Source organism: Heloderma suspectum, chromosome 3, assembly GCF_057233095.1.
Source record: "Heloderma suspectum isolate Gila_16-S chromosome 3, 16-S_ref, whole genome shotgun sequence".
NCBI classification, from domain to species: Eukaryota; Metazoa; Chordata; class Lepidosauria; order Squamata; family Helodermatidae; genus Heloderma; species Heloderma suspectum.
The window spans coordinates 272068924-272083678 of record NC_139460.1 but is presented as its reverse complement, the minus strand read 5'-3'; the positions used below and the strand labels follow the sequence as shown (position 1 = coordinate 272083678).

The 14755-nt window shown below is 42.9% G+C and overlaps 1 protein-coding gene across 9 annotated transcripts in view; it reads left to right on the top strand.

Moving 5' to 3' along the window:
• Nucleotides 1-14755, top strand: part of FARP2 (FERM, ARH/RhoGEF and pleckstrin domain protein 2) — a 124934-nt gene that overhangs the window by 30825 nt on the left and 79354 nt on the right. For all 9 annotated transcript variants that reach the window (XR_014789568.1, XR_014789570.1, XR_014789569.1 and 6 more), the window contains exon 3: nucleotides 14412-14516. Coding sequence is in view for 6 of the 9 variants with exons in the window: in XM_084847008.1 (XP_084703134.1) it covers nucleotides 14412-14516 (105 nt within the window). In the remaining 3 variants the exon portion in view is untranslated. The remainder of the gene's footprint in view (nucleotides 1-14411; nucleotides 14517-14755) is intronic.

Genomic DNA, 14755 nt, shown 5'->3' with positions numbered 1-14755 from the left:
TCATCTTTGTTGCCCTCCTCTGAACCCTCTCCAGCTTGTCTGCATCCTTCTTCAAGTGTGGTGCCCAGAACTGGACACAGTACTCCAGATGAGGCCTAACCAGTGCTGAGTAGAGGGGAGCTAGTACTTCCCGGGATTTGGAAGCTATGTTTCTATGAAAGCAGCCCAAAAGAGCATTGGCCTTTTTTGCAGCCACATCACATTGTTGCCCCTTCATGGATCACTGCCTTGTTGTGGCGAAGGGGCTTGCGTAACTCAATGAAGCCATAAGCTATGCCGTGAAGGGCCACCCAAGACGGACAGGTCATGGCAGAGAGTTCTGACAAAATGTGGTCCACTGGAGAAGGAAATGGCAACCCACTCCAGTATTCCTGCCAAGAAAACCCCATGGAATGTATCACAAGGCTAAACGAGATGACGCCGGAAGATGAGCCCCTCAGGTCGGAAGGTGTCCAATATGCTACTGGGGAAGAGCAGAGGGTATTTCCAAGTAGCTCCAGAAAGAGTGAAGCGGCTGGGCCAAACCCGAAAGGACACTCAGCTGTGGATGTGTCTGGTGGTGAAAAGAAAATCCGATGCTGTAAAGAACAATATTGTTTAGGAACCTGGAATGTCAGATCAATGAATCAAGGTAAGCTGGAGGTGGTCAAACATGAGATGGCAAGATTGAACATCGACATCTTGGGAATCAGCGAACTCAAATGGACAGGCATGGGCGAATTTAATTCAGGTGACTATCATATCTACTATTGTGGGCAAGAATCCCTTAGAAGAAATGGAGTAGCACTCATAGTCAACAAAAGGGTGGGAAAAGCAGTACTGGGGTACAATCTTAAAAATGATAGAATGATCTCAGTACGAATCCAAGGCAAACCATTCAACATCACAGTAATTCAAGTCTATGCCCCAACCACTGAGGCCGAAGAAGCTGAGGTTGATCGGTTCTATGAAGACCTACAACGCCTTCTAGAACTAACACCAAAAAAAGATGTCCTCTTCATCATAGGGGATTGGAATGCTAAAGTAGGAAGTCAAGAAATCACCGGGATAACAGGCAAGCATGGCCTTGGTGTACAAAATGAAGCAGGACAAAAGCTAATAGAGTTTTGCCAAGAGAACATGCTGATCATAGCAAACACTCTTTTCCAACAGCACAAGAGGCGACTCTACACATGGACATCACCAGATGGTCAATATCGAAATCAGATTGATTATGTCCTTTGCAGCCAAAGATGGAGAAGCTCCATACAGTCAGTAAAAACAAGACCTGGAGCTGACTGTGGCTCAGATCATGAGCTGCTTCTTGCAAAATTTCAGCTTAAATTGAAGAACGTCGGGAAAACCACTAAACCGTTCAGGTATGACCTAAATCATATCCCTGATGAATATACAGTGGAGGTGAGGAATAGATTTCAGGGATTAGACCTGATAGACAGAGTGCCTGAGGAACTATGGACGGAGGTCCGTAACATTGTTCAGGAGGCAGCAACGAAATCCATCCCAAAGAAAAAGAAATGCAAGAAAGCAAAGTGGCTGTCTGATGAGGCTTTACAAGTAGCTCACGAAAGAAGGGAAGCGAAAAGCAAGGGAGAAAGGGGAAGATATACCCAACTGAATGCAGAGTTCCAGAGAATAGCAAGGAGAGACAAGAAGGCCTTCTTAAATGAACAATGCAAAGAAATCGAGGAAAACAACAGAATGGGAAAGACTAGAGATCTCTTCAAGAAAATTGGAGATCTCAAGGGAACGTTTTGTGCAAAGACGGGCATGATAAAGGACAAAGAAGGCAGGGACCTAACAGAAGCAGATGAGATTAAGAAGAGGTGGCAAGAATACACAGAAGAACTATACAGGAAAGAGCTGAATGTCCCTGATAGCCATGATAGTGCGGTCATTGAACTTGAGCCGGACATCCTAGAGAGTGAAGTCAAGTGGGCCTTAGGAAGCATTAGTAACAACAAAGCTAGCGGAGATGACAGTATTCCAGCCGAGCTATTTAAAATCCTAAAAGATGATGCTGTTAAAGTGCTGCATTCAATATGCCAACAAATCTGGAACACTCAACAGTGGCCACAAGACTGGAAAAGGTCAGTTTACATTCCAATTCCAAAGAAGGGCAACGCCAAAGAGTGTTCAAACTACCGCACAATTGCGCTCATTTCACATGCCAGCAAGGTGATGCTCAAAATCCTACAAGCTAGGCTTCAGCAGTATGCGAACCGAGAATTACCGGAAGTACAAGCTGGGTTTCGAAGAGGCAGAGGAACTAGAGATCAAATCGCCAACATTCGCTGCATCATGGAGAAAGCAAGAGAATTCCAGAAAAACGTCTATTTCTGCTTCATTGACTACGCTAAAGCCTTTGATTGTGTGGATCACAACAAACTGTGGCAAATTCTTAAAGTGATGGGAGTACCAGACCACCTTACCTGTCTCCTGAGAAACCTGTACGAGGGTCAAGAAGCAACAGTAAGAACCAGACATGGAACAACCGATTGGTTCAAAATTGGGAAAGGAGTACGACAAGGCTGCATATTGTCACCCTGCTTATTTAACTTATATGCAGAGTACATCATGAGAAATGCCGGGTTGGATGAATCAGAGGTCGGAATTAAGATTGCCGGGAGAATTATCAACAACCTCCGATATGCAGACGATACCACCCTAATGGCAGAAAGCGAAGAGGATCTAAAGAGCCTCTTGTTGAGGGTGAAAGAAGAGAGTGCAAAAGCTGGTTTGAAACTCAACATTAAAAAAACGAAGATCATGGCATCTGGCCCCATCACTTCCTGGCATATGGAAGGGGAAGAAATGGAAGCAGTGACAGATTTTACTTTCTTGGGTTCCAAGATCACCGCAGACGGTGACTGTAGCCATGAAATTAAAAGACGCTTGCTCCTTGCGAGGAAAGCTATGGTCAACCTAGACAGCATAGTAAGAAGCAGAGACATCACCTTGCCGACAAAGGTCCGTCTAATCAAAGCTATGGTTTTCCCAGTAGTAATGTATGGCTGTGAGAGCTGGACTATAAGGAAGGCTGAGCGCCGAAGAATTGATGCTTTCGAACTGTGGTGCTGGAGAAGACTCTTACGAGTCCCCTGGACTGCAAGGAGGTCAAATCAGTCCATCCTAAAGGAAATCAACCCTGAGTGCTCATTGGAAGGACAGATAATGAAGCTGAAGCTCCAATATTTTGGCCACCTAATGCGAAGAGAAAACTCCCTGGAAAAGACCCTGATGCTGGGAAAGACTGAAGGCAAAAGGAGAAGGGGACGGCAGAGGATGAGATGGCTAGATGGCATCACGGATGCAATGAATATGAACTTGAGCACGCTCCGGGAGAGAGCGCAGGACAGGAAGGCCTGGCGTGCTATGGTCCATGGGGTCACGAAGAGTCGGACACGACTGAACGACTGAACAACAACAACAACACATTGTTGGCTCATATTCAGCTTGTGATCGACAACAATTCCAAGATCCTTCTCGCTTGTAGTGTTGTTGAGCCACGTATCCCCCATCTTGTAACTGTGCATTTGTTTTCTTTTTCCTAGGTGCAGAACTTGGCATTTATCCCTATTAAATTTCACTCTGTTGTTTTCTGCCCAGCACTCCAGTCTATCCAGATCACTTTGAATTTTGTTTCTGTCTTCCAAAGTATTAGCTATCATCTGCAAATTTGATCAGCGTTCCCTGCACCTTCTCCTCCAAGTCATTAATAAAAAATGTTGAAGAGCACTGGGCCCAGGACTGAGCCCTGCGGTACCCCACTCGTTACCTCTCCCAGTTTGAGAAGGTCCCATTGATAAGCACTCTTTGAGTCCGATTCTGTAGCCATCTGTGGATCCACCGGATCGATGTTTCATCTAGCCCACTTTGAGCTAGTTTGCTCATCAGGATATCATGGGGCACTTTGTCGAAAGCTTTGCTGAAGTCGAGGTATATGATGTCTACAGCATTCCCACGGTCCACAAGGGAGGTTACATGATCAAAAAATGAGATCAGATTCGTCTGGCAGGATTTGTTCTTGACAAATCCATGTTGGCTTCGAGTAATCACTGCATTGTTTTCAAGGTGCTTCCAGATGGATTGCTTTATAATCTGCTCCAGAATTTTCCCAGGGATTGATGTCAGACTGACTGGTCTGTAGTTCCCAGGTTCCTCCTTTTTACCCTTTTTGAAGATAGGGACAACATGAGCCCTCCTCCACTCATCTGGCACTTCCCCCATCCTCCATGATTTCTCAAAGAGAATAGACAGCGGTTCTGAGAGTTCTTCTGCCAGTTCCTTTATTACTCTAGGATGCAGTTCATTTGGCCCTGGAGATTTGAACTCATTCAAAGTAATGAGGTGTTCCTTGACCATATGCCTATCGATCTCAAGCTGCAATCCTGCCCCTTCAGCCTGTACTTCGCCTTTGCCAGGGGGGGTCAGAGACCCTCTTTTGAGAGAAGACTGAGCCAAAGTAGGAATTGAGCACCTCTGCCTTTTCTTTGTCATCTGTTATCATTTTGCCATCCTTATTTAATAGCTGAACCACCATTTCTTTCGTCTGTCTTTTACTATGCACTTTTACTATGCACTATTTACTGTGTAGCTGAAGAAAGCCTTTTTGTTGCTTTTAGCATCCCCTGCTAGCCTCAGCTCGTTCTCAGCTTTAGCCTTCCTGACGCCATCCCTGCAATTCTGCGCTACCTGCCTGTACTCTTGCTTTGTAGCTTGGCCTTCCTTCCACTTCATATATGTGTCCTTTTTTGTTTTCAGGTCATCTCTAAGCTTTTTGTGTAGCCACATGGGCTTCTTCTGTTCTCTTCCAGCTTTTCTTCTTGTTGGAATTGTTTGTAATTGTGCCTTGAGAATTTCCTTTTTTAAAAGCTCCTACCCATCTTGGACTCCTTTTCTCATCAGAGTTGCTTGCCATGGGACCTTACTGATCATTGTTCTGAGTTTATTAAAATCAGCTTTCCAAAAATCCAGGGTACGTGTTTGACTACACTCGGCTTTTGCTTCCCTTAGAACCAAGAACTTGAGTATAACATGGTCGCTTTCCCCAGAGTTCCTGTAACTGCTACTTTATCTACTAAGTCATCTCTGTTGGTTAGGATCAAGTCAAGTATAGCCGATCCTCTAGTTCCTTCCTCTACTTTCTGTAGGAGGAAGTTATCCACCACACAAGTCAGGAATTTCGTGGAGGGGCCATGCAGAATTTGTCTCCCAACAAATATCAGGGAAATTGAAGTCCCCCATTACTACTATATCATGCTTCCTTAAAACATTGGCTATTTGCTTTTCAAAAGTTTCATCTTCGTCTTCTCTTTGATTGGGTGGCCGGTAGTAGACTCCAACCACCAGGTTCCTTTTATTCTTTGCCCCATTTATTTTGATCCAGATGCTCTTGATGGGGCTACCAAGCTCATCCTCCTGTATTTCTGTGCAGAGATATGTATTTTTCACATACAGTGCAATCTCACCTCCCTTTCTGTTCCTCCTGTTCTTTTTGAACAAGTTATATCCTTCAACTGCTGTATTCCAGTCATGAGAGTCATCCCACCAAGTCTCAGTTATACCTATCAAGTCATAATTTCCCTCTTGTATTAAGAGTTCAAGTTCGTTCTGTTTGTTTCCCATACTCTGGGCATTAGTATATAGACATCGAAGTCCATGTGCTTCATAGTCTGGCTTTGTTCCTACATGTGTCTGAAGACTATTATTGGGCACTATTAGAGCTGTTCTCTCTGTTGTGGTGCATGAGCCTTCGTCCATTGTTACCCCCAACTTTACGTCTCCCTTCCCTGTAGGATTCAGTTTAAAGCCCTCCTGATGAAGTTCTTCATGCTGTGGCCAAACCCATTCTTCCCAGCCTTTGTGAGGTGCAATCCGTCCCTTGCCAACGGCCCATCTTCCAGGAAGTATAGCCCGTGGTCCCAGAATCCAAATCTGTCATGTCAGCACCACCTTCATAGCCAGTCATTCACCCGGAGTATTTTTCTTTCCCTTTCTATCCCTCTTCTAACTACTGGAAGGATGGATGAGAAAACTCTCTGAGCCCCAAAGTTCTTGAGTTTCCTTCCCAAAGCTTCAAAGTCTGACGTGATTTCTTCGTAGCTCCTCTTGGCGCTGTCATTTGTTCCCACATGGATGAGAAGAAAGGGATACCTGTCAGTGGCTTTATGAGTGCAGGCAACCTTTCAGTCACGTCTCTAATCCGTCCTCCCAGGAGACAACATACCTGGAGAGTCCACGGGTCTTCGCAACATACTTGGGTTTTGATCCCATGCAGCAAGGAGTCTCCCACTACTACTACTCTTCTCTTCTTCTCATTGTAAGCCTGGATTTCATTGCCTCTGCTTGGCTGACCTTCAGCCTCTTGCTCACTCTCATGCAGGTTCCCCTGTGATTCTTCCTCTGCAGGCTGTCCTCCAGTCTCATCCTCAAGTACCTGGAATCGGTTCCACAGCTCCACTGCTTCCATTGGTGTAGAGTGGCATCTAATTCTTCTTCTCTGTCACCTTCTTCCAAGGAGTATCCTTTACTCCATTTTTCCTCACCTCAGCATTTCCCACTTCTTCCTCAGCTTGCTTTTGCTCTTCAAGCTTCTGGTCTTCACTTTGCCGCTGTAGTTCCCCCATTCTGTAACCGGGCCCAGATGGTATCCATCCTAGAGTTCTCAAAGAACTCAAATATGAAATTGCTGATCTTCTAACCAAAATATGCAACACGTTCCTAAGATCAGCCTCTATACCAGGGGACTGGAAGATCGCCAGTGTAACACCAATTTTCAAAAAGGGATCCAGGGGGGATCCAAGAAATTACAGGCCAGTTAGCTTAACATCTGTTCCAGGTAAATTGGTTGAAGGTATTATTAAAGATAAAATTAGTAAGCATATAGAAGGACAAGCCCTGCTGAAAAATAATCAGTACGACTTCGGCAAAGGTAAGTCCTGTCTCACTAACCTTTTGGAGTCCTTTGAGAGTTTCATTAAACATGTAGACAGGGATAATCCGGTAGACCTTGTACACTTGGACTTCCAAAAGGCTTTTGACAAAGTCCCTTACCAAAGACTCCTCAGCAAACTTAGTCATAGAAAAAAGAGGACCGGTCCTCTAATGGATCAGTAAATGGTTAAAGAACAGAAAGCAGAGAGTAGGAATAAATGGTAAATTCTCCCAATGGAGGGAAGTAAATAGTGGGGTCCCAGAAGGATCTGTATTAGGACCAATGCTTTTCAACCAGTTCATAAATGATCTGGAATTAGGAGTGAGCAGTGAAGTGGCCAAGTTTGCGGGTGACACCAAATTATGTAGGATGGTTAAAACAAAAAGGGGGTTAGTGAAGAGCTCTAAAAGGATCTCTTCAAACTGGGAGAACAGGCATCTAAATGGCAAATGCGGTTCAGTGTAAGCAAGTGTAAAGTGATGCACGTTGGGGCAAAAAATCCCAACTTCAAGTATAGCCTGATGGGATCTGAGCTACCAGTAAATGACCAGGAAAGAGATCTTGGGGTTGTGGTGGACAGCTCAGTGAAGCTGTCAACCCAGTGTGCGGCTACTGTAAAAAAGGCAAATTCCATGTTAGGCCTAATTAGAAAAGGAATTGAGAATAAAACTGCCAACATCACACTGCCCCTATACAAATCTATGGTGCGGTCACACTTGGAATTCTGTGTCCAGTTCTGGTCACCACCCCTAAAAATGATATTTTAGAGCTGGAAAAAGTGCAGAAAGGGGGAACTAAAATGATCAAGGGGCTGGAACATCTCTATGAGAGAAGGTGACAACAGCTGGGATTATTTAGCTTGGAAAAAAGGAGGGTAAGGGGAGACATGATAGAGATCTACAAAATTGTCCATGGTGTGGAGAATGTGGATAGGGAGACATTTTTCTCCCTCTCTCAAAATACTAGGACCTGGGGTCATCCTATGAAGCTGATTGGTGGGAGATTCAGGACAGATAAAAGAAAGTACGTCTTCACACAGTGCATACTTAAACTATGGGATTCGCTACCACAAGGTGTAGTGATGGCCACCAGTTTGGGGCTTTAAAGGGGGATTGGACAAATTCCTGGAGGAAAAGGCTATCCATGGCTACTAGTCCTGATGGCTGTGTGCTACCTCCAGTACCAGAGGCAGTGGGCCTATGTACACCAGTTGCTGGGGAACATGGGTGGGAGGGTGCTGTTGTGCTCTTGCCCTGCTTGTGGGTTCCCAGTCAACAGCTGGTTGGCCACTGTGTGAACAGAATGCTGGACTAGATGGACCCTTGGTCTGATCCAGCATTGCTCTTCTTATGTTCTTAATTGAAGTGTGCATGATGGAGAGGGGCATGTCAGTGAGCCTGAGGCACAGTTCCAATGACCAAACCATGGTTTGGCTGTTAAGTGTGAAGGAAGAACATCTAAAACGTATGCCAAAATAAATTTGTTTGTCTTTGAAGTGCCACAAGACTCTTGGTTGTTTATGCTGCAATAGACTTAACATGGCTTCCTCCTGGAAACAAAGTACATGGGTATTTTCAACAGAAATTTATTATATAAAGAGGGTGTGCTTTAAAAGATTTGCACGGTATTTTCAAGTATATAATAAGACTTTGATTTAATACAAGGAATATAGTGACAAGATATTTGTGATTTAACAGGATGTGGAGAAAATATTGTAATGTACCCAAGTACACTAGAGGTGGGGAACCTGTCGCCGTGCAGATATTGTTGGACTCTTAACTTCCATCAGCCTCATAAAACTATTAGTTGAGACTCCTTCAAAGAAATATATAGGCTTGGATCCTAAGATCTGTTAACAAGGAAGTTCGTGGAAGTTAAGGTTCCCATCCTTATTTCCACCTTGCAATCTCTGAAAACCCTTTCGAGAGGTTTGGGGGTACCCTCCTGAACAATGTGGGATGAGGCAAGAAACTTTCCGTCCATGAATTTCCTTAAGATAACTTAAGATTCAAGCCATAGTAAAAGAGATTCTCATCCCTTTCTCATTTTAAAAATTCTTTGCCATGGGTTTACTGACTTATCTTGCCTCTTCTTCTTAGCCTTGGTATCTAGCAGCTGTAAAATTGGACTAATAGTAATTAACAAGACAAGGTTGTAGTTTGTACTTCAAAATTCTTTGTTATGAATTTACTAGCAATCCTGAGGCTTATCTCTTTTAATTTTGGTGTTCCCAGTTAGATAGCAGCTCTTTGTCTGCCAGTAATTCTGTAGTACTGTTCACATGTAATGGAGGCAAATCGTGGGTTAATTGTTTAACCCATGAATAACCCGTAGTGTCCATGTTGTCACATCACAAAACAACTTCCGATCAGGCCCATGGGAGGTTGATTATGCAAAGCACTGGGCACACAACCTCTGGGTTAATTAACCCATGATTTGCCACTGTTACATGTGAACCAAGTCATTGTGTAGTCTAGAGTAAAACACTGTTTCAGAGTCACTTTCCCATTTGTGAAATGGGACCTGTATTGCAAGGGAGTTCCTAAATGGAAAGGTAGCACTTCTTGAATTTATGCGCTGAGCAGCATGTCCATCTGGTACGAGGTGATTTGTGTCTTGAGCCCTGGCATCTTTTTACAGATTGAGCCCTTATCATGTGGAGGGGCAGTGAGCTCTGTTGATTTCAGTGTGAATTATTTCAAGTTAAGTATGTTTTAACATAGTAGCTGCAATTTAGGCATAGTGCTGTTTATATATATTGATGTCAAGCGAGTCATGTTGGAAATATAGCTTTAAAACTGTATATAAGAAACATTTATTTCTTCAAATGATTGTGGTGATCACTGTGGACTTATCTTTAAATCAAGATGATTTAAATCAGCAAGAAAAAAATTGTTTTAAATAAATGATTTAAACCAACTTACCCATTGATGACGTTTCATATATTTCTTAAACAATAGTGCATATCTGACCACTAAACCATGTTAATGTACAAATAAATAGAGCAGCCATCCCCAGCCTAGTGCTGTCTAGATGTGTTGGACTACAACTCCCTGTCCATGCTGGCTGAGGATGATGGGATTTGTAGCCCAATCTGGAGGGCCCCAGGTTGGAACGCTGGAAATAGAATATTATTTACACTATATTGGAGGGGATGCTTTGTGTAATTTTTAGATAACTTGCTTATTACTAATTTTAGAACATGCTACTGATTAGACTGTTCAACAGATAACTTTTCTGGTTACCTTGTCAAGCAGGCTACGTTCCTTGGGAATATTAATCACACACTTTCAAAATAAATTTCATATAAAACAATATATATTAAACTAAATAGCCCTCAAAGCTACAGAAAAAGCTCAGTTGAGTTTGTTTAGTATTACCTAAGTTATTCTTCAAGGGAAACGTAGTATTTACAATTTTTAATAAGGGTTGATAAAAATTAATGATTTTTTAAAAAAATAAAAAAATCAGATTTTTATTTAAATCAGATTTTTAAAATTTAAATCAGATTTCAAAGTTTTCTTAAAACAATTAGTAAAAAAATCCATGGAAAACATGTACTCTACCACTGAGCTATGGCAAATATTTTATTTTATGTTTGTATTCTATGTTTTTTTAAAATCCATTGTGTGTTTTTAAAAAAAGCTTTTAGTTTTAATAAATGGCACTGGGGATTAATTATTTTCTAACATATTGGAGGGGATTATCTCAGGTGCACCTGTTAAAAACATTTTTTTTAAATTTATTATTGCATTTATATCCCGCCTTTTTTCCTCTTGCAAGGAACCCAAAACATCCCTCCATCTTCAAGAGAGAAGCTTGCTAATATCTTCCATCACTTCTTAGAGTTCTGCATGGTTTTCACTCCAATTAAGCCATTAGGTTGGAAGGAAACATATTCTCTTTAGCACTCAGGAATTTCTCCAAATGGGTCACTGGCCTTAACCGACTCTTAGCTTCTTTCAAAACAAAGCTGCTTCTTTGTGATCTCTGTGCAATCCCACATATGAGTTCTACACTTGCAGAGAACTCATTTTGGGTAACTTCTATAGTTAGATTGGAGTTTTGGCAGGTGTCCCATCCCCACCCTCCAATCGCACACTTAAGGGGCCTTGGCTCCTGCTTTCTGCTCAGTTCCTTTCCCACCGCCACACTGGGAACATCTAGGGAATGCTGCTTAAAAGAAGACAAACAAACTTTTACAATTCTTTCTGTCTTCCTAATGTTCAGTCATTCTTGTGTTTTCTTCTTTGTTTTACCTCATGGCTTTTGGCATTAATGTTTCTTACTGCAACTTTATTGGGTGCTTGGGGCCCCGAAGGTTGCTTTTTTCCATAAGTGCTTATCTTGCAGTCGCAAGTTGCTGCCTATTTAGGGTCACACTCTTTGACTTCTGTGGTTGGGGGAAAGTCATCTTGTTGATTTGTGTAGGTTGTCAAGCCTTCACATGACAGTCCAGGAGAAATACAGCATTCTTTCTAAGGGTCCTCCTTTGGGAGGGGGCATTGGAGGCTACAATTTCAGGTATAGCAAGTTCCAGGCCTTGCTGTGTCAGGGATGAGTCTCAGCGCATTGTCAGCTCCTACTCTGAAGCAGCTAGATCAGAGGCTGGGGGAGGGGCCCTCCCTAGTGAGCCAAGATGCTGGGAGAGATTCCTCAGAAGACCTTGACAAACAGATGGCCCATACTGAGTGGCTGCCCCCTCCCTCTACCGTGAGAACTCAAGTTTCTGAGAAGGAGGAGGGGCGTGACTTGAGAGACACTAGGGCATGTCGCAAAGCCAAGTTAGGGGCAGGGCTCAGGATAGCCAGTCTTGGAAGCGAATGTAGGAAGAAGCCACCCTAAGGGAGGGACATCACTGCAAAGAAGTCTGGCCGTGAGAGGTCGATGCCCAGACTGCCAGCAACTCCCCCCCCCCCCGTTCATCTCCTCTAATTAGGAATCCCAGATTAGCGGTTTAGGGGCCTGAGGTAATCTGAGAGTTTCGCATCTGTAAAGAGACTAGTTCCTAGCAAAAGTAGTGACAGCCTGAAGCACTGTCTCCTTATGGTGTTGATTGCGAAGGGGGAAGGACGATCCACATCTGACATATAAGTCCTTTCATGGATCAGCCAGTTGCAGTTTCCTCTGGGTTTGCCAAAACAACATCAGCGGGAGTGTGCAGTAGCCAGGTCAGGATCGGCTCATGCAGTGTCGCAACCACCTGCCTTGGTAGTAGGCTTGGTACTGATCAGCTCCCTCAGTACTCCAGCTGTTCCCTGGCTGGTTAAGATGAAGCCAACATCCAAAGTGCATGCAGAATCGGTTTTGGAGGGGATGACAGAGGAAAAGTTCTTGTTACTAATGCAGTAGACTGAGCATCAAGATCAGCATGTCTTGGAATTGACAGTGTTTTCTCCCACTGTTCCAGTTTTGCAGGACTTTGCCATTACGCCCCCAAATATTTCACTAGTGGGATCTGTACTCCCAACTCTTCTCCTATAGATTGATCAAGTTTGCAAGGGTCAGTTTGCCTCAGAAGGGGAAACTGACTTCACTCCAGGTGACTCATGAGTAGTCACTCTTGCAGTGATGGCCTGTGCTGCATCTCACTCTCCATACCAATCCCCAATGGCGTCTCAAGTTTCACCCACCCCAGTCACCATTCTCTGTGATAGTGACCATCGGACGCATGAGTACAATCAAACTAGGACTTCAAAAGCATACAGCTCTTGATCTTCCTCACTGTCTGTTTAAAGAGGAAGAGAAGTGGTTGATTTCCCAATATTTTATTAAACCCTTAGTCATAAGAGATCTTGCTTTGATATTTAGTCATAATCATATACTAGATTATTATGACTAAATTTCCTCCACAATTAATCAGAAGTTTGGTTTCAGATGGCTTTCAAATAGGGTGAGATGAGAGACCTATTACAGGTTTCCCTGAAACTGGATAATCTGTCTGACATGTATTAATTTTTTGGGGGGGATACTTAATTTTTGTGAGCTCGCCATTTAAGACTTTTCAAAATATTACAGCTTTTAAAGTGTTGGCTGCATTATGAAATGGGAGAAAAGTGAAGTGCTTTTACTTTATTTTGTTGGAGTTCAAGCCACATGGAAGTGGCAAGTCATGTAAAAAAGGAAGATTTCTCATGCACTGTGTTGGTACATATGTGTGCAGAAGTAGTGTTAATTACCATTGTCAACCATTAACTTTTCATCACAAAAAAAACAAAACCTATAATAGCTGTTTATAAATGCTTAGTAGAATGTAGTAATTGGAGGAAACGATCCTATGGCCCCTAGACAGCTTCTGAGGTGCCATAGCATAGTTCAGATTCCCAGATCCGAGGTCAGAGACAGCGCTCTAACCTTGGAGCTGGAAATTGGAGCTCCGCCCCCTCCCCCTTGCAGCTGGTGCAGAAAGAACCACGTTGGATGTCTGTCTAAGGTCGGGAAAACAACATCGGAGAGGGAGAAAAGAGGCCATTTCAGTGGGCAGGGACGGGAGGAGACTGGAGAGGCCAGGATACGAGTTATCATGTGGCCTCTCCAGCCTCCTTCTCTTTCCCTCTGAGATGCTTTTGCTAGATGGGCAAAAAAGCCCATCTAGCAAAAATGCAGGGCAGGAGGACAAGGGAGGTGAAGATCGCCTCCCCATCTCCTCCCAGCCTACATAGGATAATCATAAGCTTCTGAGTTCAGAGGCTTACGATAATTGCAGTAGGACTGCACTGTTAGATGTTCAGAATGTTAGGGTTGAATGGAATAGGGAACCAGAATGCCCTATACAGCCTAATCAATAAAAAGTTCTCTTTGCTTCCATATCTACTCCTTCTCTAGATTTAAAACTGGGATTAATTCAGCAAAAATGGATGTTTCATATATATTGGTTAATGCGGCGCCTTATTAGGGAGATGTTGGCTAGCTCTGCTAGGTGATGGTGATATAATGTGGATAATGCCTTGCTGAGGCACATGATATGGATTTATTTTGTGGTAGCTTGTTTTTGGTTGGAGGCTATTGCTCATATTAATTTTGTTATAGTTTTTTTTGCGGGGGGGGGGAGATTTGTGGATGCCCATGTGCTTTTAAATTATATTCTTGCAACATGGAGACTAACAGATGGACAGCAAAAGTGGGTTCTGAGAGCCCTTATAGTTGCAAAGAGACTTATACTGCAAGCCTGGAAGGATAAATACCCACCATCTATCATTCAGCATCTTACTGCTCTCTCTAATTTGAACATGTATCCTTACTCGTAAATCTCATTTTAATACCTATTCAGATATATCAAATGCTTATATTAATGCATATATTTAAGTTATGAGTGCTGAATTCTTCTGATATTATTGTGAACTGACATCTTTTTATTTCTTTTTCTGTTATATAAAAGAGAGAGAAAACAAAACCAGTAACTTTTCAATACTGAACATATCTTGTTCATGAATAGTGACCAACTCAAGTTCACATTTTTACTTAATTTTTTTTCCAGTCAAAATGTTATGGCCAGAAACTGCTGACAGAGGTATTTAATCGTTTGAATTTGGTTGAATCTGACTACTTTGGAATCGAGTTCCAGAACATGCAGTCATATTGGGTACGTAACAAATCTTCATCTGAATGTAAAAGCTTTTGAATGGATTTCCTTTTTAGCTTTGCGTTTTTGGTCTATTACATTTAAAGCTGGATCAAATTTTCCTTTAATGTGAGAAAAGAAGACTATACTACAGGCAAGAAAAGCTGCACCAAGGTGGCTTAGCTTCTCTGTTAATCGTAGCCCCACTCAGTTCTGTTGGATGCCCCTTTTCTGCTCCTTCCATTTTTGAAACAAACACT